Raw genomic sequence first — 16,369 nt, forward strand, 5'->3', positions numbered from 1 at the left:
AGGCCCCGTTTATATTCCAAAGGTGTTAGCGAGAACCCACCCAATCTGTTAAGGTACAAAGAACCCTTGATGAAAGAGTTCTTCGAGGATCTCAACAATTCTTGGAGAACTCTTTCAATAAACAGGGATTCTTTGTTGATTAGATGCAAACAACACTTGATGAGCCCTCACGTGCAAAACAGGGTTCTTCCCTAACAAATGGCGCTTCAGGAAGAACCCTTTTGGAACCCTCACTTCTAAGAGTGTGCAGTAATGGTACAATAAAAGCACAAATTCAGTGTGTGAAATTGAAATCACATTTATTGTTTGTTCTGGAGTTGATTCACTTAAAACTTAACCCTTTGTGTACAGTACAGTTCTTTCCTCAACTGCATCTTTTTCTTCTTAATCATCATTGTCATCTCACTGTCTTTTTACACACTCATACACACACACACTCACACACACACACACACACCCAAAACCAGCCAGTTACACCAGCTGAGGTTTAGTCAGGTGATCTTAAAAGGGAACTCTTCACGCACCGGCCTCTGAATCACATCTTACACAGTAACTCAGCCACAGACCTGCAAGAGGCAGCAGCATCTATTACCCTGTGAATGCAGAGAGAGCGAGAGAGAGAGGATCATATCTCACTGTGCAAAGTGGTCCCCTTTAAGGCCTGCTTATTAGAGTCCTTTGATAGCAGGACATGACAATCACACTAAAATGTTTTCCTCACGTTCAGTCACTCGCCAGCTCCCAACCTGCAACATTCTCACCAGCACCAAAGTTTCAGCTTGGAGAGACTAACAGATAAAAATAAAAAATACTCTAAGATTCACCTTGCAGGACTGCAAATACAGAAATGCACAGAGCAATAAAAAATACATAGCATCAAAGGTTTAAATCAAATCACGATAGAGGAATTAAGATCACTTATTTTTTTTAACTACCTTGCTAATAGAACTGCTGATAGCTCTACTAGCATCAACAGTTTCTTAAGTACATGTAGTTATATAGTATGTATCTATACTCCATAAAAGGGTTTGGGTATCGTTTGGATTGAACAGTCATGTTTCAAACATGGGCAACACTGGAACAAACTTTAAAAGGTCGTCAGCCTACGTGGACCCTTTAGTTATTGCTTCAGTTGTGGGCTGATGTGAACACACTCTGAAGCAATTCAGAAAGAAACAGACTTCAGCCTCAGGAGCTCCGAGGTCAAAACGACGCGTTTCTGCGTTTGGACTGAGGGCCGACAGTTCTCCAGAGCCCTGTGTGACGTTTGGTTTGTGTTCATGTTTAATTGGAATAATCTAACCCTACAGTAACAACATGAGTCCCATGAAGCCGCTCCAGGAGCCCGAGTCTCTCGAACCGGCGGTGCGCGTAGCGGATGCGGATCACCGCTGGTTCAGTCCATTGTTCAGTGTGGAGCCTTGGAGAACTCGATAGCTGTGCAGAGTTTCCTCCACCATCAGGTCCAATGTAAACAGCTTTTACAGAGGCAAGACAAGGAAGTAAACAGACTCTTTGGCACATCCTAACACGCCGACGGATGCATATAAGTCCTGATCAGACTATGACTACACACAGGCTCCCACATTCAGGAGGTGTCTTCCTATCAAGCAGTTTTACTCCTGTCTGTCTCTTTAAAATGGGAAACAAATGCACAGTTGCTATGTATGTACATAAACATACAAACTAACACACACACGCACACACACATTGTGCACCAGTGTAATAAAAGTGCACCGCTGACCTATTTTCAAACATTCCAAAGTTCTACTTTAGCTTTAAAATGACCTAGCTTACCACATTCAGATGCATAATAATAAATAAATAAGAATTTGGGATGAAAATAAAAAAGGCAGGAGGAAAATGGCAACTTGAAATGTGTAACCTTGACGGTTTCCTGCGGCCCCATTTCTCCGATCCAGAAAAGGAGATTAAAAAGCAACTGTGTCTTTAACACAACGGCAGCCCTCTCTGCTGAAAACAGCAGCCTGTGGAGTGAAGGTCAAACTAACACAAAAGTAACATGGGCCATATGTTTGATTGTGTACGAAAATGTGCATATAAGGTATTAATAGGTGCTTTAAGCTACATTCAAACAAAATATATATTTGGGGATCATTATTACATTATAAAGTTAAAGCTACTACAAGGAGTAATTAAGTGGTTATGAACCAGGATCGATTTGACACTGATGCTTCTATATGACCAACATAATTTAACAAGACCATCAGCAAGAAGATTAGTTATATCTATATTGTTAAACCTGCTGTCAGGTCAGATTCTCTGCGAAATCAGATAAAATGAGCCCGTGCTTATATTTTCCCAGACAAAGTGAAAAAGAAGGAGAAGGAGATTTTTATTCAGATTCATTTAGTTTTGATGTTTTATTTTGTGGTTGAGAACAGAAAAAGTATCGCTTTCGTCCACAGGAGCCTCCAAAATCAACATAATTCCACCAAAAGTTCCTTGTAGTATCTTTAACTTGGGGGATCTTCCCTTTTTGGGTTTGCTTCCACTTCTTGCTCCTTTAACCAATCAGAATTAGTCAGATTTCGCCCGTTTAAATGGACGTTTTCAGTAAGTGCTCAGTGTCGACGTTAAAAGTGCCTCTTTTAACACTAAGTGTTACCACATGTTTGACATCTCGACCTCGAGACCAGCATGATTAGAATTGTCATTTAATCTCAGTCAGGACCTTTAAGTGAGAGGCTGAGGCCAGGGCTACCAGCAGCGAGCCGGTAGAAATGGTCAAAGTCTCACAGGTCTTAGTAACGCACTGCTCGTAAGGGGAAAGAGGGAGGAGGGGCAAAAGTGTAGAAGTTTTCTAAAGGGCTACATTAACCCCTAAATCGCCCAGAGACTGGGAGGAGGGGTACAGCAATGGTCCACGTCATCACTTGGACATTCAATATGAACAAGGCAAAAACAAAACATCGGTTCGTCTCTCCTCATAACCTTGGACATTTCCCACAATCATCCATCCCCGGTGCACAGATAAGCCAGGAGAGCTTCGTTCCCATGGCAACGGGACTTAGTAACAGTCTAGAAAGCTGCTTCAAAGGTGCTCAGAGGGCTCTTTGGAGGGGAAACACTCCTCCTCAACAACACTTTGTGAAGGCCAAAGGAAAGAAACGCATGGACGAAAAGAAACTATAAAAGGCAGGAAGAAAACTAAAGGGGTCAAATGACAGTGATGAATCCGAGCTTACACTGTCTGCGTGGGGAGGGCGACAGAAGCTGGAGATGGCGCGGCCTGCTCCTCTGAGACCTTTACTATCTCTGTGGCAGTGACAGGAGGAGCGCACTCGGCCGGAGGCGTAGGGGTGGAGGTGAGGGCGGGTGTGGTAGAGGTGGTACTAGAGGTAGAGGTGGAGGCTGGGGCAGAGGTCTGGACCGGGGCTGGGTCATCAGCTGTGGCTGCTTTAGCTGCAGCAGGCTTGTTGTAGTTCATCTTGAGGATGTGCTGCTGGAGGTGTCTGATCCAGTCCTCCTGCACCGACAGCGGACCGTGAAACTCCACCTCGCAGAACCTGACGCAGACAGTAAAACACATTAAAGCCTCTAGAAACCCAAATCCACAATAGTCTTCTGTAACTTAGGGTCTCATCTACATTGTTGTACACTTCCCTGTCTTGAGTTTGAATTGGGTGTGTTTGTGTTTGTGAAAATTATGCAATTAATTCCACAAACCAATCATTAAAAATCCACGTCAGTTGCTATGTGGGTGCAACAAAACGTTGCCTGGGCGATATCAATATCAGTTCAAGTGTACGGTATATTCAGAACATTTTCCCTGCTTTAATTTGCTGTTGGATAGTTTTCACCAACGGTGGACTGAAGCCGCTGCCTGTGCTCTCTTCACAGCCACAATATTCCTTTGAAAAAGAAAAGCAATTTTCCCTTGCAAGACACGGGAGTTGCTGGTCTACTGTTGCCTCGATCCACAACAAGTAACGTTAGTTCGGATCCATACGAGCATGTGAAAACACCGCAGTCGCACAATAACACTAACTAACAGATCAAGGCAGCTGTGATCCTACAGTTTGGTGGCTGCAAAGAAAGCACAGATGGTGGCTTCAGTTTCATATCGGATAACACTTTCTGATGACAAAGTACAGCAGTAGACATGGTAAATATAGTGTACGCTTAAACAGATAATGATTTTTGTAGGTGGTCCTTTGTTCAGGTGCTAAAATATGTTTTGTTGCTGCTTGTGTCTACAGTGGTCCACAGCGGGACATTACTTAGTGTCCATGTTGAGATGCCTGAGGGAGCTGTCAATCAGACATGATCTGCCACGCCCACACACTCTTGAGAGATGAATTAGCTGTTTTTGAACTAAGTTTTCTATTAGTTTTGAATGGTTTTTACTCAGATCTTCATGGCTGCTTAAACTGACTCTACTTCTCATGAGAAACTTTGATATCATATAAGTAATGAAGCAACATTTCTAAAAGCAGGGAATTATGCAGAAAAGCACTAATAGTAATCTACATCTACTGTGGTTCAGCAACATTTTCACACAAAGCAATAAAATACAAACTGATGGTTAAATTCAGCTCCTCCCTCAGGGAGCAGCCCATTCTGTTCAAACTTTTCTACTGCAGTTATATCAGACCTTAAGCGCTCATTCATGTTGCCTGAAAATCCCAAATGATTCACTCTTCTCATGCTTTCGCAACTAAAAGTAGAGTACTGCTCGGCAGGGGGTGGGGGTGGGGATTGCTGCTTGGGGGATTATGGGACTATTTAAAATGTAGCCAGACAGTTCTATTAATGCTGCCGCCTCAAAATATCTAATGTTAAGGGCTCTGAACATTTTCTCCTGAGCGCTGTGAAGCCCTGCTCTACACAAGGCAGGTTTCACTCACCGGCACTTCAGGGTGTAGAACTTGCCCACCAGTTTGACCAGTGGGTAGGAGGGTGGTTTGGGCACCAGGGCGGGGACGGTGCCTGTGCGGGGGGGCTTCGGAGGGCCGCTGTCCCTCTCTGCTCCGTCTGGACAAGACGGGTGCTTTAAGGGCCGACGCTCAAAACCTTATTGAGAGGAGGAGGAGGAGGAGGAGGAGGAGGAGGAGGAGGAGGAGGAGGAGGCGAGAAACAGGGTTAGTGCAAAGAAGCTGCACCAAAATACTAATACATGAATGCATCAGTCCAGTATTTCTGTAAGTACGTTATTATACTTATTTCGTTGAAAGCCAATGTGGACTTTTCTTTATCTTTCAGATTTAATGAATGTATTTTTCTTTCATATTTCCAAATAATATTTTAAAACCCCCTTAACATGCAGTTTTCCTTTTTATATTCCCCTGGAGCATATTTAAGGTCAGAAAAATCATCTTACTCACATCATATCAAATTTCAGAGTGACATATTTGATATCTTTGGAAACTTTAGGATCTCAACCAGAATTTGAAATAAAGTTCTCAGGATTTGAGCAATGTAATGCTGCACAGCATGAATTTGTAGTGACTAACCCATCGCCAGACTGTCAAAATTTAATCAATTAATCTCGTATTTGTGCAAAGATTCTTCAATGCATCTGATATAAAAGGGTGGCCCGTTCACTTTTCAAAACAAAACTTTGACAAAAACTCCAACAGACAAAAATAATAATAATAATAATAATAATGCAAGTCAGTTCAATGTCAAAAATAAAGCATAGAAGGCTACTTATTGCCACTGAAAACAAAGACTAACAGGCTCTCTTCCTAACACTTCATTTATTTCCCCTGATGAAACTCCTCGCTTTCAGTGTTTTTCTTTTAGTATAACAGACTCTTTTTATTTGTATCACATGTAAAGTATCCCACAGTTAACCCTGCGACCATGTAGCTGCCGTCAGTCACCTTTTAAAAAACACCTGAGGTAAGATCACGTTACAAGTGGCAGCGATGTTGGTGTTAATGACAATTTACCGAGTAGTTTTACACAAAACTAAACTAAAATATGACAAAGTGCAACTTTCTCGACTTGTAAAATTAACTTTTAATCTGACAAACATGATATGAATGATATATAAATGGTCAAAATGTTTTTCCTCAGTAGCTCAGAAAGCCAAGCTCTGCCTCAACAAGAATAACTAAAATGCACAATGTACATGAAAGCACAGAACATATGCCGTATCCTCACGTACCTCTGGGCAGGCGGACGTTAAGCTCACTGCGTGCCACCTGTGCTTGGAGCGGGAGACCGTCAGCAAGCCGTGAGAGGCCGGGACTGCTGCGGCCCGGCCTGATGGGAGCGGCCTGTAGATCGGTACCAGCTTCACCCTCGGAGGTCTTGGAAGAGCCCTGGCTGACCTCACGGCTCGGCGGCCGCACCAGGCTTACAGCCAAAGATGAAGACCACTGGGAGGAGGAGGAGGATGACGAGGAGGCCTTCTGTAATGAAATGGGGAGGATATGGTCAGAATCCACTGACACAGTGAGGGGTGAGCTCCTCTTCTGGAAGAGGGAAAGAGATGAGTTTCCTAATCAACAAGGGACACTTGAGCTGCCATGTCCCCAGGATACTACATTAAATATAACTACTTGTACTAACAAGCTCATTAGAAGGTCAAATATTATATAAAATAGCAACTTTCCCCCTCAACAGTTTACATACGCACCCTCATAGACCTTTCTCACAGTCGTCATAATGTCCAGTAACAGTTCTAAACTTTTTTTTTTCCTGTTGAAGTTATATATAGCAAATCATTAGCTAACTAGCAAGCTAATGATTGATGTTGATTGCATTTTGCTAACATAAGCTAAATATATGAGGTTTTTACTGCCCACCCGGCAACATCTTTTAATCGTCTTCAAAATTTGGTTTTCCCTTCAACATAGACAAGCACGCAGCATGTCTAAGTACAGGAAACAGAAAAAGAGAAAGTTGACTGGGGTATCCAGATTTCTCAAGTATCACTGGAACACAGAATGAAAAGTCCTGTTCCATTTAGTGTAGCTGAGCCCTTTCCAGTGAGCCAACATGCGCACTAGCAGCACCCCGACTGTTTATCCTTACTCAAACTGAACCTTAACTAGTATCATTGGTAACAGCTGTGTTTACACCGCTATTTCACGTCAAAATGCTGCTGTTAAAAAGGTCTATACTCCAAAACGTGTAGATAAATGAGTAAATTAGCATGGCAGACTGTTTCAGAATTGATTTAATCTAATTGGAAATGCTTTGATCCTGATAAACAATTAGGCAGCTGTGACATTCTGTATATTTGTTTTACAATTAAAATCGCAGTCTGTGTTTTAACACGACATATACATTCATAACTGGTAACCTTTCAAGTGCACCTGGCATTATTAAAGCATTAATTGTGAGTCCAATTATGATCTGACAGTCTGGCGATTAAGAGATCCTTATGAGCTGGTTTTGTGCTTTCAGTCATCTATATCAATGAGCTGCTTTAGAAAGTAAATAGATGAGGCTTGAGTGATGTGATAGGTATCTTTCATCTGCCAACAAAGGCCATTAAATGCATGAAAGCGCCACGGAAATCTAACAAGTTGACCTTGAGTCGAGATGGTTTTTGTCCATTAAATGGATTAAAGTTAGTTTTACAGACAAATCTCTGCTAAATCTATTAAGCCCCTGCACATCTACAGTCCCCTCACGCGGGTGTTTTCACATATGTTTCCTGATAAGAGCTCGTCTCAGGACTCATTCACATGTCCCTCATGCTCCCGTGAACTGCATTCATCATTCTTATCAGAAGAATTTGGTGACATCACACATTTGCGGTAGCTACACCGGACTTCACCCAGCCAGAGGTCTGATCAGCTGGAATAAAAACACCTGTGAGGGTCTGCAGGGCTCTAAGTTAAGTTTGAGTACTGTGACTTCTAAAATCAATATGCATCTAGTCTCGCCTAGCCAGACCACAGTGCTGTGTCAGCACTGGAGAAAGGTCTGGGTCCACTCTTTATCATCCAGTTATAGGGGGGGAAAAAAACACCCTGGCTTGTTTGTATGACTTTAAACCAATCACAATCCTCTTGGGCAATGCAAACGTAGAATGCAGCAATTGTGCCCCTGCAAACTAGAGTACTGGGGGGAACTTGTTCTGGTGGAATACTTGCACATGGAGAGGTGAGCCCTGGCATCAAAATGGCCAAGTCTCAGCAAAAGAAAAGGTAACAGCTGCTAGCTTGTTTGTGTTCTTACCATTAGCAACCAGGTTAAAATAACTTGCCATTTTCAGAGCGAAGGTTGCTAGTTTGGAGGTTGTTTTTGTTGTTTCCCAGCGCGACAGAATTTTGAAAACAGTAACATGCAGATAGCGGCAGGAGAGGAGAATGCCACCTGAGAAAACCGTTTAGTAGGTGGTTTACACCCACAGTCTACATCTGATGAGTCAGACTAATATACATGTAAATCAAGTGAAGTAAACATCTTTTTAATATTACTCAGTTCACTTATTCGTTTGTCTCTTTTATAAACATGCATAATGCATGCAAGGTAACTGTGACTACTTAACTATATACAGTGCTAGAGATGAAACGGTCTGAAAATTTAATGTCATGATGACAGTGGCCAACATTATCATAGCTATCAGTATCATTGCTGTATTGTTGAAATGAGCTGAAAATCAAACATAAGAGTCAGACATAAAACAATGATTTATTACAGAGTAGCTGGAGAATTTCAACATTTATCTGTCAGTGGCTTCAAACTTTCAAAAGTGAAGTTCCCATCGGTGGAAAATGTTGATTTACACACTGAAATCATTTTTACCAACTTTTATACTGAAAACCTCTCAACAATTTGAACTGACATCGTGTCCTTTATGATGCTGATGACATAAAACAAACACACATAACTGCTGCGCCTGCATCTGGAAGACTGTTGCTGACTTTGGTTGATGCTGGACAGTATTCACTTTAAGTTTTTCAAAGTGTAGTAATCAAACGAGGTAATCAAAATAATTAAAATTTGAAACAGTAATACTAATGGTCTTGAATTCAATCAGGGTTTATCATGAAACTGATTATTGTTTCATCTCTACATCATTGTAAGCTTTGGGCTTTGGACTGTCGATCATAAAAAAAAATAAGACACCTGATCTGCAGACATCAATAAAAGACACTGGGAAATATGATGGACATTCTTACTGTTTTCTGACATTTAGTTGCAACCCTACAACTAAAAAGTCCAGTATGATGACTTCAAATTAATTCTTCTGTCCAAATCCCCAAAATATTCTACAAGTTTACAACCACACGAGACAAAGAAAAGTAACACATCTGGAAATTATATCCTGGAAACTGACTTGAATAGTGCTGATTAATTATCAATTATTGGTCTATTTTGACCTCAGTCTATAAGTCTATGCCATCAGTCACTATTTGGTCCTTAGATACAGGCCTAATGGTAAAATAAATTCTGCTTAGTTGGATTCATCTCTCCAGGATGAAAAAACCTTTACAATATGATTACAAGGGTGCCTAAAAAGGTGATCCATTCTGTATGTGTGTCACATCACAGCTCAGGGAAAAGGTGTGACAGTGACGCAAATGCACCAGAAACTAATTCAGGAGGGAGAAAAGAGAGGGAAAAAAAAAGCGTACGTTTTCTTCTATCAACAGCATGCCATAATTTATCTGAGGATGAAACATAAGCTGCCAGGCACCCTGGTTACTATGGCAACTATCAAGTCAATAGCTGAGTTGTTCTGGCATCTGTCCCCACAGTGTTTTTTGCTGGGTGTAAAGACACAGGATCTACAGTAAGGCTCAAAGCTGTTAGACAACACGTCTGTAGCTTTCCAAGACACAAAATGTCTGTCGAGCCACCAGCTGAGGCCCGTTAGATCTGCGAGCATGACGCCTATTCAAAGACACTGCGAGGATAGTGAGCGTGTCAGAGAAGTGGCACAGTAGGTTATGATCTTGTATTGTGTAGCTGCTTAGTTTTGTGGGAGGCAGAAGTTCTTCCACTGATACCTTACATTTTTTCTCTGAGGGGAAAAAAAAACATTCGCTCTCACAACAATAGACTTTGCTGAAGTGTCAGAGACCAAAGATAAAGCCAAGTAAAGTCTGAGAGCTTGCTCGCTTCATAAAAACACCTGCGCTGACCTGTGTTATTACACTAAAATGAATTACCAGCTTTACAACGAACTGCCTCTTCTCACCTTCTTCAGGGTGGAGCGGCTGCCCTGCATGTAGCTACGATGCATCTCCAACACCTTCTGCGGCCTGCTGCGCATCCAGGCGCTAAGCGTCTCGATGGGGGATCCATTTACACACCACTCAGTCACGCCGAACTGCCTCAGGTGGGCTCGTGCGTGGCTGGCCAGAGCCTTGCGGTTTTCAAAGTAGAAGCCGCACAGCTCACAGCTGGGATCTGAAGAATACAGAAAATAAGTAAAGTGAGAGGAGGTCGCTTTTTAAAGAAAAATAGGAAAACAAAAACCTATCAGTGACGCACCCTGGTGTCCGGGCTTGTCTGGGGAGGGTTTTCTTTTGAATGAGAAATCATGTGGCTGAGGTGAGAAAGTCTTGAGCTGATGTGATGGTGAGTGGCCAGGCTCTGCCTCCTCAGACAGAGGCCTTTTCCCCAGTGCAGAAACCCTGAAGAACTTCCCTGCAGGTGGGGTGGCAGATGTCCCCATGGACCCCAGGCCCTGCTTATGGAGCCTCGACCCAGACTGCAGTAAACTGAGAGGAGATTTGCGGAATTTGGAGGACTGATAGCCTGAAACACCCAGACCCTCTGAACCACCAGTGCCGCCTGTGCTCTCCCAGGGGGGACTGCTCGCTCCCTGGCTCGACTCCTTCTTCACTCCCTGGTCAGAGTGAGAGGAACCGCCTATGCCTCTCTTGTGCATTACCTCCCTCAGGGTGTCGATGGGTGAGCCGTTGACAGACCACTCAGTAATTCCCATCTGGCGCAGGTGGGAGCGGGCGTGGCTGGAAAGGCCTTTGCGGTTCTCAAAATATTCCCCACAGAACTCGCAGCGAATATCTCTTGTTGGCTCCACTTCATGGGTCATGGCTGTGGAAAGACCAGAGGGAGAAAGTCAATGATTATTTTAAGGATCCTTCTTAGAACAAAAGAACTACATGCATTACCGGTTTAATGCATGCACAGTATTATAAAGACATTTTGTACAATTATCCACTAGATAGTTGTTTTTTTCACTATAACTTGAAAATGAACCTACAGTTTCCACTCTCGTGTCTGTACAACCAACAGCAAACACATAGCTAGCCCTGCGCTATCCTACACTATAGCATGTTTTTTGATTGATCAAAGTGTAAAAATGACAAATGACACCACCTCCACCTCCCACCCCAAATGTTTTGCTCTGTGCTCCCATAACAGTTGACCAAGCTTGATACCCAAAAGAACCTCAGTCATCTTCCTCCTGTCCTGTTTTCTGTCCTTAGATATGCTATGTGCCGGTACCATGCATGACAGCTGGGCCTGGCCAAGAACATACCCCGTAAAACCGCAACTTATCAGGTGCTGGCAAGTGGATTGTTATGGTTGGACAGATCCAGGTTTTGCAAGTCAGCAAGGTAAGTTTGGCGGCTGCAGTTGTTAGCCTCATATTTTCTGTACAGACATGAGAGTGGTATTAATCGGGGGCATAGTGGGTGATAAACCCAAGTAAACTCAGTTTATCCACCCTTTGAAATGAGGCTGAGAGTTTACTCATGCATTTTCAGATCAACTGCATCAATTAATGTGGGAAAACAAGGTGGGTAATCTAGTTTACCAGTTTACACAACTCTGTTTTTACCACTAAACCACTGGTGTCAATGTTGTCATGTGAATAAGAATATTTCCTAAAATATCTATTCCTTTAAACAGCTTAAAAATCTCTGGAGACAAAACTTTGGTGTTACCTAAGTTGAGGGGCAACACACTATCAGAGCTGTTCCAGTTGAGAGTTTCACCAGATAAGCTGGCAGATCTCCCCACAGCTGCAGGTGCGGTGACCTCCAGCTGCACCGGCTCAGGCTTCAGCTTGAGGATCAGCCCGCTAGAAGACGCTGGCGGTGCTGAGCTCGACTTAGACACCGCGGGCTGAGGAGGGCTGGAGGGCCTGGCGAAGGCGAAGGGTAGACGACTGAGGAGGGTAGCTGAAGGAGAGGAGGAGGTTGACAAAGGTGAACGAGGAGGCCCTGGAGAGGACGGGGGTGGAGTTTTGAGAGGTTTTAGAGGAAGAGCGCAGGGCAGGCCCCGTCTTGTGATGATCTCTCTCAGGGTGTCAATTGGCGAGCCGTTGACAGACCACTCTGTAATGCCCATCTGACGCAGGTGAGAGCGGGCATGGCTGGAGAGGCCTTTACGATTCTCAAAATATTCCCCACAGAATTCGCAGCCTATTTCCTTTGGAGGTTCACCTAGGAGATTAGAGAGTTGAAGTGAAAGAAGGATTAAACAGAAAAAAATCATTATAAGTCATTGAAACAGATCCAATTATTACAGATAAAACCAACTTAACATTAATGATTTTTTATTTAACAGCCAACAGGTTACCATCAACAAACAAATACAAAAAGGCGATTTTTCCATAGGCAGTAGACCTGTTTGCCCTTGCTCTGTTTTTCTCTGATGTGCACTGCAAAGCCAAGACAAAACTCTTAAGTGTGTGCAGAAGAACAGAGAGGAAGACATTTTTAAAGGTCTCTGTGTGTTCAGTTGTCAGTACTTCTGAAGTTTCTAACTCAATCTGTGTGGTTTAAAGTTTGGTTTATCTCCGGTGTCAGTGTTTGTATGTTCAGGTATCTGCTTTATTTGACTAATTCATGTTCGCTTTCAGCTGCATAGGAGTCATGTTAAGTTACTGCTGATCAAAACCCAACAGATTAAGACTTTGCTGATTCATAATAAAAGCCTTTAGATATCAACAATATTAGGGGACTTTTATTGTCAAGAATTTGAGGAAATCAAATGTATATCCATCATCATCAGTAATTCCACACCTTCAAGTGGATGCAAACTGAGTCAAGCATGTCAGCATGTGTATGAAAAGGGGCAAAAGAGTTGCAGAAGTTACTGCCAGAAGTGTCAAGCCTTAGTTGAAACGAGGTGAGTCATTTGACCCAGGACTGAATGTAGATTGTACCCTTTCCCATTAAAGACAAGAACCAGTTAGTTGGTGTTTGTGGGTTTTTTGTCCAGTGTAAAAGGGGATATACACTCACTGTGTGGAAGGGCCATGAGCTCCCCACTACTCAGGCGGAAGACCCGCATGGAAGAAGACTTGAGACGCTTGGCAGGTGGGCCAAGTAAAGATGAGGCAGAGGAAGAGGTAGCTTTGGATGTCGACCCACCACCAGCTGTGGTCACCTTATACAGGAGGGATGAAGAGGAGGAGGACGAGAGGCTCAGCAACGAGGACTGCTTTGGGGAGGACAGCGTGGTTGTGAGGCCCCGTGGTTCTGTGTGGCTGTCGAGCTGCAGTGCACTGGCCTTGTGCTTGAAGTCGTCTGTATCGATGAGCTGGTTCAGTAGGTCGATGGGCGAGCCCTTAGATTCAGAGTACTCCACCCCAAAGTGCCGCAGGTGGGCTCGTGCATGGCTGGACAAGCCTTTCCGAGTCTCAAACCAGGCGCCACACAGCTGACAGACGATGTCCTTGTTGGGGTCCACCTCCAGTGCTGCACATGAAGAAGAAATAACTAAACTAAAGCTGTGTCTAATGGGAACCCCAGACTCATGAAAGGTGTCCCGAGAGCAGTGTTGGGTAAGTTACTCAGGATGTGTAGTATGTTACTTTTTACTTATTACTCATTCAAAAAGTAGTAATACTATTTAAGTTATAACTTGTTACATTACTTATTATATTACTATATTACAACCCCAGTTCCATAAGAGTTAGGACATTGTGTAAAACAAATAAAAACAGAATACAATGATTTGCAAACATTTTCGAACTATATTCAGTTGAATAAAGACACATACAAAGATTAGATATTCAATGTTCAACCTGATTAAGTTCATTGTTTTTTGTAAATATAAAGTCATTCTGAATTTGATGCCTGCAACACATTTCAAAAAAGTTGGGATGGGGCATGTTTACCACTGTGATACATCACATTTTCTTGTAATAACACTCAGTAACTATTTGCAAACTGGGAACACTAATAAAGTTTTGAAAGTGAAATTCTATACCATTCTAGCTTGATAAACAACTTCAGGTGCTGAACAGCCCGGGTTCTCCGATGTTGTATTTTGGGCTTCATAATCCATCACATATGTTCAAAGGGAGAAAGGTTTGGACTGCAGACAGCTCAGTCTTGTACTGTGTGTTGGCATTGTCTTGCTGAAATAAGCAGCAATGTGTCTGAAAAAGCTGTTGTCTGGATGGCAACATATGTTGCTCCAAAACCTGTATGTGCCTCTCAGCAGTAAGGGGTCTTCACAGATATGATGGTTCTCACTCACAGATCAATACAACACACAATAAAGAAATCAGCTACAGACCCTGTGCTGCTCGACATCATTTAGAAGGTAATATAGCCTACAGAGACAGATAGAGGAGCGCTTGTGGGTCTCTACATCAGAGAAAACATTACGTTTGTGTGGGTGGTGAATTTACGCAGACATGGATGAACTCAGAGCCCAAATTGCATAATGCAGCATTACCTGGAGAAAAACTGCAATATAATTACTGCTTTGTTACTGAGTAATGTAATAATATTAAAGTAATGAGTTACTGAGTAATGCGTACCTGCCCAACACTGCTTGAGAGGGATCATTTTATCCCAAACCATGATCCAAACCATTTCCCTAATTAAGTATTTTTGTCCCTAAACCTAGGCCAATCTTAACCACAGCACTGTCACATTATAAAACGCAATGAAGAAACAACAAGTATAAATCTCACAAAACTTTCCAAATCTAGAGTAACCATCTAGACATGATCCTATACTAAGATTCATAAAAACAACAAAAAAGTAATCAGAGAGAGCAGTGACACTTACTGAGGTTGAGCGGAGCGTCATTCTCCTGCGGTGCCCAGAGGGGTTTGCTTGTTGTGATGGTGGTTGGGGCAGAGAGGTTAGAGGTCAGGCTTTTCATTCCCCCAGCCTTGTGCTCTGGGGAGCGCAAGGGGGAAGACACAGGCAGCAGAGAGGAAATGGGGGCTTTCCTCACTACCGAGGACGGGGAGACCGAACGAGGTGGAGCAGGAGAGGCACCAGGAGAAGGTGTAGGCGTGGAGGAGGAAGAGGGCGGCACTGCTTTCGCGGCTTTGGCCAGGATGGAGAGAGGGATGGGTTTCTCGTCTAAGTCCATGTCTTCTAAATCCTCATCTTTCCGAGGAGCAGACGGGGAGGAGTTCTTGGCTGAGAGGGGCTCCAGAGAAGGCGAGCTTATTTGACCATCGATGTTGCGCTCCTTGGCAATTCGGTGGAGGAGATCAATGGATGTCCCGCTGCTCTCTGAAGTTCTGATGCCCAGCTGGCGCAAGTGAGAGCGGGCGTGAATGGACAGTCCCCGCTTGGTCTCAAACTGAGCTCCACACACCTCACACTTCAAGTTGTGATCTGCAAAACAGGAGACAACAACAGATGAGACATTTCAAAGTTACCCTTAACATTGACTCTTTCATTATTTTATTTAAGACCAGTGTTAATTTTGTCAACAACAATCTTTATTTCTTATGACTCTTGAAGAGACACTGACTCATTCAGCAAATATTTAACATAATTAAGTATTAATTTTAGCTCCATATAGTCAGTAAATGTTATGTAGTGCCCATCTGCCTTAACGGTGCAGTTTACAAATTTTTGTAACTACTGATTTATTCAATCAGAATTCAACTGAGTGAAACAGGACACTTTAGAAGAAAAATTTTCGGTAAGCAAGTAAAGCTAAATTTAGAACTCGTCAAAATTAAAGGGATGCTATTTATCCATCTAGATAGTTTTAGTGTGCTGCTGAGTATTGGAGCTATCAATGGAACTAGGTAGCTTTGCTTGTGGAGCTATTTTCTTTTTACCGAACATTAGCTGTATCATTGCACAGAAGAAAACATGCATCTACTCATGGATGAGAGGCTTGGGCTCATGAAAGCGAGGGATGTAAACATTAATGCCATCTTCCTCAGTTGAGCCGTAACCCCACATTCATGTGTAGATGCACGCTTCCATCCATGCAGTGATATGGTTGGCAGGTGTGCTTCTGTAGAGAGAAAATAGTTCCTAGATGAGATTGCTCACAACAAGGTCTGTGGATTACCTTGAGCGACCGGGTCATGATATCAGGATAGACACATTGCTGTTAAGTTTTTTGCGTGTATTCTTTTTGGTGCTGACTGACAGTAGTCCATGATATTGAAGAGAAGGCCGATCCAAAACTGAGCAACTCACACCAAACTATCTAGATAGATCCCACTACAGGTGGGAGGATA

General features: G+C 43.0%; 1 protein-coding gene across 2 annotated transcripts in view; it reads right to left on the bottom strand.

Moving 5' to 3' along the window:
* Positions 1-282: 282 nt before the first annotated feature.
* The window catches only part of wizb (WIZ zinc finger b), a 32,370-nt gene continuing 16,283 nt past the window's right edge, over positions 283-16,369 (bottom strand). The window contains exons 10-18 of one of the 2 annotated variants that reach the window (XM_084745235.1): positions 14,940-15,503; positions 13,158-13,613; positions 11,853-12,353; positions 10,429-10,995; positions 10,133-10,344; positions 6,137-6,383; positions 4,872-5,037; positions 3,210-3,530; positions 283-593 (exon numbers count right to left, since the gene is read on the bottom strand). In XM_084745235.1, the coding sequence (XP_084601361.1) occupies positions 536-593; positions 3,210-3,530; positions 4,872-5,037; positions 6,137-6,383; positions 10,133-10,344; positions 10,429-10,995; positions 11,853-12,353; positions 13,158-13,613; positions 14,940-15,503 (3,092 nt within the window). In that variant the 3' untranslated portion in view covers positions 283-535. Of the gene's footprint in view, positions 3,531-4,871; positions 5,038-6,136; positions 6,384-10,132; positions 10,345-10,428; positions 10,996-11,852; positions 12,354-13,157; positions 13,614-14,939; positions 15,504-16,369 lie in introns of both variants that reach the window. The other variant, XM_084745236.1, reaches the window with a different exon arrangement.

This window comes from Lutjanus erythropterus, chromosome 19, assembly GCF_056507025.1.
Source record: "Lutjanus erythropterus isolate fLutEry1 chromosome 19, fLutEry1.hap2, whole genome shotgun sequence".
NCBI classification, from domain to species: Eukaryota; Metazoa; Chordata; class Actinopteri; order Lutjaniformes; family Lutjanidae; genus Lutjanus; species Lutjanus erythropterus.